The sequence below is a fragment of the Lepidochelys kempii genome, chromosome 6 (assembly GCF_965140265.1).
Source record: "Lepidochelys kempii isolate rLepKem1 chromosome 6, rLepKem1.hap2, whole genome shotgun sequence".
Classification (NCBI taxonomy): domain Eukaryota; kingdom Metazoa; phylum Chordata; order Testudines; family Cheloniidae; genus Lepidochelys; species Lepidochelys kempii.
Window position 1 is genome coordinate 21,542,194 of NC_133261.1, and position 14,473 is coordinate 21,556,666.

Genomic DNA, 14,473 nt, shown 5'->3' on the forward strand with positions numbered 1-14,473 from the left:
GGACTCCCCAAGATGGACTTGGATGAAAGTCACTGATTTCTGTGCTGACAAGTTCTGTTCTACGCTGTGTTCCTGTCGACTAATAAACCTTCCATTTTACGCTGGCTGAGAGTCACATCTGACTGCGGAGTTGGGGTGCAGGGCCCTCTGGTGTGGAAGGGGATGCTGAATGCTCTGAGGTCAGACCCAGGAAGGTCAAAGCTGTGTAAGCTTCTTGCCCTGGAGACAGTATGCTCAAAGAGAGGAGGCATGCTCCCCCAAAGTCCTGACTGGCTTCGTATGGAGTAGTTCCAAAGCATCGCCTCGGTGACTCCATCACAGGGTGAAAGAAAAATACATTTAAAAACCCAAGTGGCCTCCACTGAGTTTTCACCTCTGTATGATCTAAACACTGGCGCTAGTGTGGTGCTTATTCATAGATTATAGGGCCAAAAGGGATCACTGTGATCGTCTAGTCTGACCTCCTCTATAACTCAGACCTTAGGACAGGGGTGGCCAACCTGAGCCTGAGAAGGAGCCAGAATTTACCAATGTACATTGCCAAAGAGCCACAGTAATACATCAGCAGCCTCCACATCAGCTTCCCTGCCTGCCCTGCTCCCAGTGCCTCCTGCCCACTGGCAGCCCCGCCCCCTCTCTCCCTCCCCTCCCCTCCTGATCAGCTGTTTCATGGTGTGCAGGAGGCTTGGAGAGGGAGGAGCGAGGGCACGGCAGGCTCAGGGGAGGGAAGGGGGCAGGGCCTGTGGAAGAGCCAGGGTTTGAGCAGTGAGCACCCCCCGGCACATTGGAAAGTTGACGCCTGTAGCTCCAGCCCCGGAGTCGGTGCCTAGACAAGGAGTCGCATATTAACTTCTGAAGACCTGCATATGGCCACCCCTGTCTTAGGACTTCCCTGACTTTCCAGTGATTAGTTACTCTAATTATTAAAAAGCTGGACCTTATTTCTAGTCTGATTTTTTTCAGCCATTGGAACTTGTTATATTTTTGCCTGCTAGACTCATGAGCCCATCATCAAATTTTTGTTCCCTATGTCACTACTTCCAGACTGATCACGTCACCTGTAATCTTCTTGTTATTAAACTACATAGATTGAGCACCTTGAGTCTATCACTATAAAGGCAGGTTTTCCAATCCTTTAATCATTCTCCTGGCTCTGCTCTGAAACTGCTCCATTTTATCAACATCCATCTTGCATTTTAGACACCAGAACTGGATACAATATATAAGTAGTGGTCGCATTAGTGCCAAATACAGAAGTACTACAACCTCCCACTCTTATTATAACTGCAATAGGGGAAGGTGGGAGGAAGGATGTCCCACTGGTTTTGACACTAGTTTGTGACTCAATAAACCTGGATTCAATTCTTTACTCTGCACAGGCTTCCTGTGTGATCTTGGGAAAGTCACATAGTTTCTGTGCCTCAGTCCTACATCTGTAAATTGGGTACAATAGCACAGTTCTACCTCACAGGGGTGAGGAGAGGTGCTCAGATAACAGTTTAGGGACCAAATAAGTACTGATAGTGATATTCCTCAGTCTGCAACCATGATTATTACAATTGAGTTAGGTCAGAGTTACAACATGTCTGTTCCATTTTACACCACTCTTTGTTTTGAAAGGGGGAAACTTAAAGGTGACCCAGCTAAGGAAAAAATTAAGCTTATGTACTTTTTTCCCCACTATGTGATTTAAGAAGAACTGAAAGGAGAAAGATGACTGGAGAACTAGTGAAATATTGACACCACAAAGAAAGCTGAGCAATTGTGAGGGGAAGGGAGTCTCAATAGTTATTAACGCCAATGTTTAATATACACTTGGGAGAAAGGATGTCATAGTTAAAGATTTAAAACCCTGTCTCTTCAATTAAGGTATGACACTTCTCATCTCTGTGACCTTCTACATGTGTTCCAGCAAAGCTAGGGCAGACTGAGCTTGGCATGCCTGGTATAGCTCAGGTTAAATTAGGAAGAACCCCGCATTCCCTTAAAATAAACATCCTTGAATGTTTTCTTAATAAAAGAATACTTAAAAGCGCACAAACTCAACATTTATGAATCTCATTTGCTGTTCATCATTAACCTGCCCCCTGCCCCAAACTGCTAGCTACAGCCAGATTTAAACACAGCTGCTCTTTCTATTGCAGAATGTAGCTGGGTTTCCCCTGATCTTGTGAATGAGGTCATTGCATTTTTCTACAGTCAAATCGTGGCGTATAGACTATCCCTATTAACTAGTGTATAGCACAAGTCTAAAATAAAAAAAACCCTGTTCACTCTTGACAGGAAAACCATGGTAATATGTATATATCTCTCAGCACAATTATAGCTATATCACAGTTTTAATTCAGGTGTGGACAGGGCTGTGCTTTTCATGGGTATCCCCTACCCTAGCTTAATATGTTATTGTGAATCTTGAATTTCATACAACATAAAATGAATACCACCCTTTACTCAACTGCTGGGTCATCCAAAGCTGTAAAAATCCAATCAGTTGTCCCATTGGGATTCACTGTTGTCAGCAGATCATGGAGCTGCCAAACAAATCCTTTTAAAAAATATTTTATTACAAAACAAAATCCACAAAATCTATCATACAAATGCAGAGTTTGTTAACTTTACAGTTATTTATACACAAAACTTCAAACAAAGGTATTGGTATCCTGAAGAAACATCACAACTTGCAATGTCACAAACTGAAAATGATTAATATTTAAATGGTTTGTTTATTGGCTTTGAAAGCCTTCCACATAAAGTAGTTTTTTGAAAGGCTAATTTGAGCTCTTTTTCATTATGTTAATGCTAGAAAACCATACTCTGCAGAATAATTTTTAATAATTAATTGGTTTCTGATTCAAGGACTTAATTTGTATGGTATTAATGACAAAAAACATTTTAGTGACAACTTGAAAATGTTAATTTAACCAAAAATACATAAAACAAACTATTGGGGTTTGTTTAAATTAACATCATGTATTTTAATAGATGGCATAACTCCATATTTATATAAAATTATGGAAATCTGACCTTACAAAAGGGGCAGATAAGTAGCCGAAACTCACTTTAAAAAATGCAACTGAAAAAAAAAATCACAGAATATTACAGATTAATTACATTGATATTTTTGGAGCAAATATTTCTTACCAGAGTCCACATTACGAAATACAAAATAAATTTAATTTTATTCCATAATATGGGCATGTCTGGAATGAATGGGGCACAAAAGCACACTGTTACACTATTTTGTAAAAACTAGCCACTGGGGCACTTAATTTAAGGCGTCGTTTTCTCCCCGTCAATATGCTGAGCTGTTTAAAATACCCAAGGCACTAAAATGTTGGTTTGGTTTTCTTTTGTGACGATGAATTCTACAAAATGATACAAATATAAAGCTACACTATGTAGATTGTTTGCAGAATACATATTTTAATATAAATATAAAAGCTTGACGTGAGGGATTCTTTTTATCGTAACAATTCTTGGTAATCTTTGTATATTCAGGTACATTTACATTAGCAGCAATTGTGGTATATTTAGATAAGATAAAAAAGAGCTGTCTGGGTTAGATTTCTCTTTACAATGCCCTTCAAATTTCACGTACAACAGCAAAGCGCTGCTCCTGCTTTAAGCAATTTTACTATATCAGTCTTATGCAGATAAATTTCATTTGATATCACAAGTATTTTGTTTCTAATTGCAACCAAGTACTTCAGTACATATTTACAGTGTTCTTCTGCAAATACATTTTACAAATTAAGTTGGAGTACCTCTCCCTCTGACACCCACACACCGAAGAAGTACAGATGATCACTGCACTAGGAGAACATAGTATGTTTCTGATCTAGAGACAGGTGCTTCAGTTTGAGTATTTGATTTTCAGAAACATACGGTGCTGGTGAATTAGTCAGTCATCTACCCTAAGTTTCAGATTTGCTTTCTGTCTCTGAAAACACAGTTCAGACATGCCTTCATACCTGATGGTCAATCTAAAAGTTCTGCTTGGGATTGATCAGTGAGGTCTTCAGTGCATTAGCAGTCTGTTTCTTTGCCCACTGAAGTCAATGGTGCAGAATCAGGGCCTTAACTCCTCACTGAAATCAGTCAGGATCAGGTCCTTGGTCATTATAGCTCAGTAATATCCACGGACCACCTAAGAGTTGGCAGGGTATTGCCATGGGAGCTTGGAAGTAAATTTGGGATCTTTGGACCTGGGACTGCTGGATTTTAATTTGGGAGGCAGAGGACTATTGTATCAGACTCATTTCCACCAGCCCTAACCTTAGGTCCAACACAGACAAGGGGCGATGGGCTATTTCAGAACCTTCTCAGGTGGGGTCATAATGCCACAGAGCTGTTGGCCAGTCCCAAAAAAGAAAAGAATACTAGTTACAACAAGGTATTTACAGAAAGCAGAGCAAGGAAACAAATTACAGGAGCTACAAAATGTTTATGTATATTAGTATTCATTTCAGATACCTCTTACATTTTAAAATATAAAACTGATACCTTATTGTTAAGTAAAATCAGAATAATGGCCTAAGGGTTTTTAATGTAACAACATAACAAAAAGAAACCAAAATGCAGTATTTGCTACATCTAAGAGACGAGCTGCATTAGAATTCTTGGACATTTCACAGTGAGTTTTCTGTAGCCAGGATTATTGGTTATTCGGTGGCCAGTTAAACTTGCCTTCTCTGTAGACAAATTTTCTTTCAATCTTTTGTGTTCAAGACAAATTTTTACTGAGGAACATATTCAAAATTATTTAAACCTATAAACTGTTGAATAATTGACCCTGTAAACCACTGTCCCCCTTTGGCTGTGGCTTGCATGCAATGCTCTGTCCAAATAAGGATATTATTTATACTATGTCCCTCAGTCCTGCCTAACATCAAAAATGATATTTCAAATTCAGGGCTCCATGCCAAGCACTTGTGTGTGTTTTTAATTATTGGGAACATGCCTGCCTTCTGTTTTCATTTCCTGACGTTAATGGAGATCAGTTGTAGCTCAATTACAAGCACAGCTACTCACTTGGATTGGCTCAGTGTAATGCCCATCAGAGTAACTGGGATCAGAGGAGACTTTTCAAAATGCTCAGGGTAAACAAGAAGGGCAAATTATATCAGTGATAATTGGTAAGTGCACTGGGACTCATACAACAGACTCTGTCGACTAAAGGCCTTATCTTTACTGGGAATTTCAAGTATGGGTGGTTGGCCACCCATCTAGCTGAACCAATGTAAGCCACAATTTGCCCTGATGCACCATAGTCTTGCTTGAAATGGGAGTAATTTCACTCGTGTAAGCTATGATTTATAGCAGCTTTGCTTGTCTACACTATGGCATTACCCTGCTTCATCTATATCAACAGTTGTAACCAGGGCAAATCTCAGTATAGCAACCACACAAGATAGTTCCTTTTACAAGTGTAAATAGAGTCTCTCTCTCTTTCATTCTCTCTCCACTTTCCTAGTACACCTGTCTGTTAAATATGGCACAGGATTAACTACATCCTTTGCCCATTACTAGTTACACACCAGACAGAGAGGTCTGTCTTAACTTAAACTGGCTGAAGTGCTAACATACTGCAACAGTGAATAATAATGATCACAAGGAAAATGAAAAACACCAGGCTAAATTGATTTAAGACCACAACTGCTCAAACTAAGGCAATCCAAACATATGCGTCTTCCTGCAGATTTTAAGAGTTCTTTCTCTGCAAACACTGTTGTTATCTTTCCCAAGGCACACTTGGTTAATAAAACTGGACATACAAATGACGAAAAAACACTCCGCACATTTTATTTTCTGCTTGGTCAATATCCAATGGCCATAACCGATTATTTACATTTAGCAGTTTCTCTCCAGTTCTCTGTCAGTCTGATCCAGAGGAAAATAGCACCTGTTTTGCTCAGTTGAGGCGCCTGAAATTCAAAAGGCTGGAAGTACATTCACAGGAACAAGCTGCATCGTATTTCCAGGAAGCAGGGGCCCCTCTTACTGAAATATGACATCTTTTCTAGGGTACTGGCAGTGTGGGAACCCTGTGTAAGATGTACACAGTCTCCAGCACTTAGAAGTAATACTTTACATTCCATTTAAACAAAATGTTTAATTCTTAAACAAGTTCTTTTTAGGATCGATAACTAAGCCCATAATAATAATAATAAAGCAGGGCAAGACTTCCAAAAACACAGTCTCAGATATTGACCATCATCCAGGGTCTCAAATAAGATCATTCCTCAGTAAACTGGTCATCACAGCAAAAGGCTCTGCTCTTCCAACTGAAATTTAAAAGCTGTTTTCAAGCACTGTATATGCTTTGTTTATTCATACATACCCAGAAGTGTTTCCCAGAGTCAGTTCTGAATTTGATCGTCAAGATAACTCAAAGTCTGAGCAAAATTCCTACAGTTTCCCTAAACTCAACCCCAAACCTTATGATCTGAAAACTTATTTCCTATTAAGTGGGGTTAAGATTAAAAAAAAATGTGGTTCTTTTTTAAATGAACAGTGGTTTATCAAAAAAATAATCCATGTAATCTCACATCCAGCATCATCGCAAGGATACAGGAAATGTAACATTGCATATTTCTAAGCAAGAGCTATAAAGTGACATTACTAAAATTATGAATTCATTAACAAATGAGGAACAATGAGCACACACACAAATACAGTGATGTGAGAAAAATACATAACTGGACTGTAGTCTCCAACTGGTGTAAGCTCTTCTTTAGATGAGGGATATTACATGTAAAATATCCCATGGATTTCTATTTACAATTTAGTTGACTTAAACATGGTGACATGAAATTTGATCCTCATTCAGCCAAACAGCGCACACCATTTTCCAGAGATCTGCCAAGAGTCACTCTAAGGTTAACAGACACCATGACTTCCTCTCTCCTGACATACTGCAGAACAGCTAACGTTCATGGAGAAATCCATTTTGCAGTGTTTTTAGTATAGGGTTGATCTGCAAAATTAAACTCTTAATACTTTGCTCTGTTTTTCTCCATGCAAACAAAGGGCCTCTTCTCTGAGCTGAATCCAAATCAGAGAGGCTAGGGATTTTACAAAGCTAACAAACCCAGGCTCCTTCTCAGACTTTTAATAAAATGACAATCACAGTGAGCAAAATTCTGTTCTCGGATCCATGTGGATAGGAAGAGCAGACAGTGAGATCTGAGAATGTAGCAGGATCAGAATGTTTGGAGTTTAAATCCACACTGAGGATGCAAGTGAAGAATTTTGGCCCTTAGCTGGAGGATTCCCTTCCCTCTTGCTCACTCGATCTCTCTATTGCTCTCGGGTTGGGGGGTGGGGGGGAAGCTTGCTAAAATAAAAATCCAACTTGAGAGTTCAAAAACGAAAAGGTTTCATTTCTGTCAATGCTATTCAGTCTGTCAGAGGCTGACTGCACCTGTTCTTCAGCAGCTGTAAAAAACAGGTGCAGATCTGTATTATCCAGTTTTTTTCTCAAGTGTCTTGACTACATGTCCACATTATGGCTGCTGTCGTAAGGACAGTTTCTAAAAGCACTGTGCAACAGTAGAGACCTTGGATAATAGCAAGGAGAAATATCGTTCATGTCTGTTAATTTGGTAAAAGGAACTGATAGCCGCCCAGCTAGCAGCTTGTTAAGTCAGTGGTTCTCAAACTTTTGTACTGGTGCCCCCTTTCACATAGCAAGCCTCTGAGTATGACCCCCCCTCTTATAAATTAAAAACACTTTTTTATATTTAAAACCATTATAAATGCTGGAGGCGAAGCGGGGTTTGGGGTGGAGGCTGACAGCTCACGACCCCCCACGTAATAACCTCGTGACCCCCTGAGGGGTCCCGACCCCCAGTCTGAGAACCCCTCTGATAAGTGCTACATGTTAAATGCCTGAAACAGATCTCTTCTGTGGTGCTGTCTTGGCATTACAGCAGTTTCTATAATGTGAAGAGTTAATTTTAAAAAAGAAAAAAAAAGTCCTTATTTTTGCTGCCTTTTGGTAAAATTAAACTCATTTTCTAGCAAATTTTCATAGGGCCATAACTAAATCACATGCATTTTAACGTGTGTGGGTTGCTTGCTTGTGTTTGTTTGAGGGTTTTTTTGTTCTACCTCTGTACATATTTAGTTTCCCAAATATTTAATCTTAAAACTTTCCTACTGAAGTAAATATGAGCTGGCGTGTTACTGGACCACCACACTCTGGGATCCGGACATCTGGAACTAGAGCAATTTGCTGAGCTAAATACAGGGGCAGGAGCTATATATACAGAACTGACTAGGAAGTCCAGACTTCAGAAACAGGTGATGGAACTGCTACCATTTTTCAGGAAAGAGGAGACTAACTTAGCTATAACAGACCTTTCCTGGCTGACCCCCACAATCTCTCTAGGAATGGCTCTGTGGTCCCATGCCCACCTAGAGTGAAGTGGCTGCTAGGGAATGACGGAGGACCTTGTTTTATCACGTCGAACTGGAAAGAGTGACTAGTGCTGAGTGAATAGAGTGCAAGGTTCAAAATCTTGGCCTCTTTTAGTGCCTGGGTTCCTCTGGGAAGCAACTGGCTTGTTTGCAAACTGGAACATTCAGGAGGGAGGTTTTTGTTTGTTTGTTTGTTTTTCATTCAACTTTCTAAACAAAAATATATAATTTGGTTATTAATTTTTTGGCAGTGAACAAATTATTTTTTGAAACAAAATAGTTTTTGTTCTCTTTTTTTTCGAATAACCGTAAGACAAGTTTTGTCATTCAGCCTCTCAGCTTCTTTTTAGCATGCCCCTCCCAGGAGCCTCTTTTTTTGTTTTTGTTTTCCCTTTGGTGTCACATTGACATACATTTTACAGCATTAAAAAGGGGACTTTAAAAAACCCACAAAGGCTCAACATCCTCATCCTTTCCTCCCCCCCCCCCCAGTCCCTTGGAGGTCAAATCAGTTTCCTGACTTCAATTTAAAAAAAGGCAATTATGGCACAAAAGAATGGAAATTAAATTAAAAAAAAATCAAATTTATAAATATTCTTCCACTGTACACATTTTCACAGCCCCACCCCATTCATTTTTATTCACATTTTCTTTTTTTAAATTCCCACCCCTATTTATTTTTAACATCATAAAATATATTTTAATCTTTGTTCATATTTAAAAATATTTACAGTAAAAGACAAGTTCCTTCTATTAAGGTCATGAGGAGTCTGTACAAGGAGACGGTGGAGGGGGGTAGAGGTGAAAGTAACTTCGCTCTGTGGCAGGAGATGGAGGGCAGCTTTCTTCTGCCGACATGTACTGGCTGCGAGGCGTGGGGGGAGGGGGATAAGGATCTGAGTCTGAATTTAGATCTATGTAGTATTTGTTGGCCTTCCACCGGCTTGTGGTGTAGTCACTGTCGCACACATCTGTGCTGCATGGTGTCGTGGGCGGAGCTATTCCTCGTATAAGGTAGGGTCTGAAAAGTTAACAGCTCAGTGTTAGTAGTGTTCAAATGCCTTAAAAAAAATACTTTGCATGAATTTTAAATGCAGGTGAAAGGTGCTGGAGTGAAGACCTCCAAAGCACAGGTGTTACAGATGGGATTTTCAAAGGAGCATCAGGGAATTAGGTGCCACAAACTAGAACCACTTCTCTTGTTTTACACAGGGTGCTGAACTGTCATCAGGTGATACAGTCTATTTTGGCTGGATTATAATCAGCAACCTAGCAGTGAAAAGCTCTAGACCCCATTTCTACTGCCTCAACTAATCACTCACAGAATGTTTTCATTTTTCAGAAATGAACAAATAAAGTGGATGTTTGATATAGTAACAAGAGTAACCACGGTCTGACATGCCATTTGATCAAAGAGGGAAAAAAACAACCCCTTTTTCTCCTTTAAAAGATAAAGCTTTGAACAAGATTGGTTTTTTTCCTAGGCACAAAACCAAAGAGACCTCAACCTAAGAAAATGCCAAGCTTTCCATTTGATCAGTACCTGTAAGATCTTGTTGTTGAAGGAATGTTTGAGGAATAGAACATCTCTGTGTTATATAAAGAGCGATCAGTGGCTGGGGAAGGAGGTGGGTTCAAAATCTGTGGATGTTAAGAACAAATAAGGCAGAGGTTCAGTTTAACTCATTATGGAACAATACTTAGAAAGACAGTGAAAAACAGTATAAAAATATCTCCCATAGGTTGCTATTATCTCACCCATAGTCTAGCCTTCTCTCCTTGTTTTTACATGTAGCTTCATAAGGATTCATAGATTTTTTTTTTAAGGCCAGAAGGGTTCACTGTGATCTTCTAGCCTAGACATAGCACACAGACCACAGAATTTCAGCCACTGATTCCTGCAGCGGAGGGAGTTACAGTTCCCTACTACTTAAATGAGAGGTTAAGTGCCTTGTCCAGTGTTACACAGAAAAGCTATGATGGAGCCGGGAACTGAACCCAGTTTTCCAGTCTCCCCACCTCGTGCCTTCAAAAGCTTTCTTTATTTATGAACATAAAGACAGATCTCTTCCTTGTCAGACTTGGAGCCTCCTCCACCCCAACCCTTACCCTGTCCCAATCAATGCCACATCCAGAAGCTTGAGTTCCTTTACTACGACTGGTTCACTCCATGTTTTCCCGGTAACTTTTTTTACTACTCTTTTTAAATCACACCAGTTTGACAAGGTCAGCAATGCAAAGAAGCTATTAGCCATGAATGCTTAAAATCTCCCCCATCCTGCACCCAAAAAAATGACTAACTAATTGTTGGCAGCCCTTAAGAAAATAGCATTGATTATGCTTCAAGTTTAAGTGGAAACTTGCAGTGGAAATCCCCACCCCACCCTCCGTCCCCATTTTTGTTTTTTAAATATTCCAGTCTATTCATTTTTAGAGGGGAACAAAGTGAGCAGTAACACTTCATGTATTTCATGTTCTTTCTAGCACAGTTCAATTGAACAACAATAGTAATGGGTACATCCTTGCCTCCCAGTGGAGTGACATGCATAAATCACTGATCAGCAAGATGGGAATGTGCCGCTAGGTATTCATTACCATCTTCGATATACACCCAATTCCTCCTCCCCCGCTGTCAGGGGAAAGAGAAATATGATCTTCAGCACTAATAAAACACAGATAAAACGATAACGCTTTGTGCCTTTCATCCAAGGATCTGAAGAGGATTTATAAATACAGTGTTAAGCCTCCACACCCTTATAAAGTAGATAAGGGATCACTTCAGTCACCACTAAAATACAGCTACTTCTGGGGTAAAAGGAAGCAGTTCTTTAGCACTGCACCACAGGGAGATGAGGAATGATGTATCCACTGAAACGGCACGTTTTATTCGAGCAGGAGTTTGATTAACATCTGTATTCTTATTAAAAATGCCAAAGGAACTTTAATTATCACAAGTGACCAGGACCTCAGTTTTATGCTGCATCTGAAAAATTGCACTTCTACCAGCACAGTGGTCTCAACGTTGAGCTGTGGTATTTCATCAGTATTAACTCAGGGGGAAAGCACCACCATAACACTTCCACACTAACCCTACCAACAGACTTGGTAGCAGGAAGGGAGAAAAGACCCAGCCCTATGGAGCTCCACACAATTACATCTTAAGGCATGATGAACGATTGCCCAAGAGTACCCTCTGGGAATGCTTAGCAAGAAAGGAACAGACACACCAAGAGCAGCTCCATGTACTCCTACTAGAGTTATCAGCTGAGCCAACAACACTTCACAATTCATATTAAAGACAGCAGATCTCACTGATGTTAGCTTTGATGCCTGTGGCCAGATCCTCAACTGCTGTAAATTGGCCTCGCCCCATTGACTTCAATGGAACTATGCTGATTTGCACCAGATGAAGATCTGGCCCCGATCTTTATCGATTGCCAGGAGAACATCCATCAACACCTCTCATGTGTCTGTGCCGTAGCCAGAATAACTAGGAAGACGACCAGAGACAGCTAGAAGCTCAGAGTTGTCGTGCCACGGCCTCTCTCTATAATTTTAAACTAAAACTGGAGGATTAGCTACCAGATCATAACTGGCCAGAGAGTCAGGGTCAAGTGATGGTTTACTGAGTAAAGGCTTCACAACAGCTTCCTTAAGAGAATCTGGCACGCAGCCTTCCCCAAGGGAGACACTCAGTCTCCCCCAGCCATGAACCCTGTTGTTCCCCACAGGCCTTCACAGACGTGGGTCTGAAGGAGGTGGTGTGTAACAAAGGATCCCCAGCACCTCAATACTTTAGTGAGGAGCACTGGCCTAACTCAACCAGATATTACCTTACATTTATCCCCTCTGTGCTCATAAAACCAGGCATCCTGGCCCAAATCCACTCGATTTTTTCCTCCCTGCAACTGGAAATTTCTTTGTGTCTGGAGGTACTTGAATCAGGTACCAAGTGAAGGCAGCTTGGATCGACTAAAATGGCCACAGCTCAAAACAAATCCAGACAATATGGTGGAGGCAAAGTACCTCTTGCTGGCCTCTCTTTGTGCTGCAGCATAATGGGTTTTTGGAGCAGTTAATCTGTCTGTGACTTCAGTGAACAGGCTCACTAGCTATCTTCCTGCTTCATAGAATTAATGAAACCCAAACTAACACAGTGCGACTCTTTGGTCCCATTTAGTGGCTAGGCTGAACATAGAAGTTTATGAGTTTGCCACAGCCTCCAAGCTAATGTAGCTGGTCCATTAGCTCAAGCAGTAAAGGTTCAGATTTTATATCCCGAGAACCTGTTCTATCCCTGCAGATGACTCAACCGAGGTCTATGTTACAAGTGGTGGTTTGCATGGGGAGCTCAGTTGTTGTGGACCTCTGTGTTAGTGGGAGGTACACAAAGAGCTGCATGATCTGCTCTGATTGATGTCTTGTTTAGGCAGAGCTTGCATTGTGACTGGAGCAGAGCTGAGTAGTGTAGGAGAATACAACCACTAATTTTTTTGTCCAGTCTGCCCCTGCTAGCTAGTGGCAATTTAAATGTTAGCACTGTTCAGTATATCGCTGCTGATCATTTTAGCAGAAGTGCCCACCAACTCTGAAATGACATGGAGAGACTGGGATCAGCAGCAAAGCTTAAAGCACACCACACTTCTTCCCCTCTCCACTCATCAGATCTCTGGCCATAACTCTTCATCCCCAGTGCTTCAAATATCAGACCTGTGTTTGCAGATTATCTGTTTAATGCTTTTTAAGTGGCCTCAATTAACACAGCAAAAGATAACAACAAAGTAGGAACAATTAGAGCCTGACTACACACAGGTTTTGTATTGCTCCAACTATATCTGTTTTGAAATAGATATATTTAAAGTGGTACAATCCCTGAAGTTAGAAGAATGAGCTATGCCAATATAAGCACCTTTATGCCTATATAACTTTATCCACACTAGAGGCCTTCAACTGTATCAATTTCTAAACTGGTTTCAGAGTAGCAACGATGTTAGTCTGTATCCGTAAAAAGAAAAGGATAACTTGTGGCACCTTAGAGACTAACAAATTTATTAGAGCATAAGCTTTTGTGAGCTACAGCTCACTTCATCAGATGCATACCATATAGTTACAGCAATATAAAACCTGTTCACAGACCAGTTCTTAGGCTTCCTTGCTCATTTAGATTTACATATGTAAACGATTTACATTTTTAATCAGTAGCTGACACCCATGTGTGCACCATTTATCTACCATAAAGTTGACCAGCAAATCCTGCTGGTTTTCTTTCCTCCACTAATATTGAATTAAAAGGGCTGCTATGTTGGAGTTCCAAATATCTTTACAGACTCTTGACTCACTCCTTTGTTGGCCTAGTGAGTGACGAATGAGGAAAAGAAATCAAACCAAGGTTTTCTATATTGCAGGAACCAACAGACAGTTCAGTTGTATTCACAATTTTCCCTCACCCACCTACCCCCTTAAAAATTAAGAAATAAGATTATAGTTAGTGCTAGACACAAGAACAATATATACTGGCTTCCAAATTCTTTTTGATTTATTATAACGTATTACCTGTTTATATGTAAACTTGTGTACACCCCTCTCCCTTTACATACTAATTTGGCTCTCGACTGTAGTATTGGACCATCTTAATCATATTTGTCAAAGTCCTTCTAATGCTTATAGAGGCTGGCTCTGAAAGCTCATGTACACAGAAGAGTAAATGTATGTATTGCTTGCTCAGTGATGCTGAGAAGCAGCAAAACAACTGTACAAAAAGATGTTGGTGCAAATAACCTCCTCTGCATCCCTCTCCCATAAGTCACCAATGCCCCTTCCTCATTGGGTTTTATCATGCATCTCTCCCTTTTCATTTCCTAACCTCTACAGGCTTATTTCCTAACTTATGGAAATTTGGTTTAGGGACTAAGAATCTCATTTTCCAGCAGGGAAATCATGTAAATCCAGAACCAGACACCTGAAAAACCACAAAACATTTTAAGCTTCAGCGACATACAGTGGTGCCACTTTGTTTTTCTGGTGCTTGCATTTGGTTTTCTGAATTGAAGTT

General features: G+C 40.3%; 1 protein-coding gene across 3 annotated transcripts in view; it reads right to left on the minus strand.

Moving 5' to 3' along the window:
• Positions 1-5,782: 5,782 nt before the first annotated feature.
• Positions 5,783-14,473, minus strand: part of LRP5 (LDL receptor related protein 5) — a 248,622-nt gene continuing 239,931 nt past the window's right edge. For all 3 annotated transcript variants that reach the window (XM_073347077.1, XM_073347076.1, XM_073347078.1), the window contains 2 exons: positions 9,965-10,062; positions 5,783-9,442 (listed from right to left, as the gene is read on the minus strand). In XM_073347077.1, coding sequence (XP_073203178.1) covers positions 9,181-9,442; positions 9,965-10,062 — 360 coding nt within the window. In that variant the 3' untranslated portion in view covers positions 5,783-9,180. The remainder of the gene's footprint in view (positions 9,443-9,964; positions 10,063-14,473) is intronic.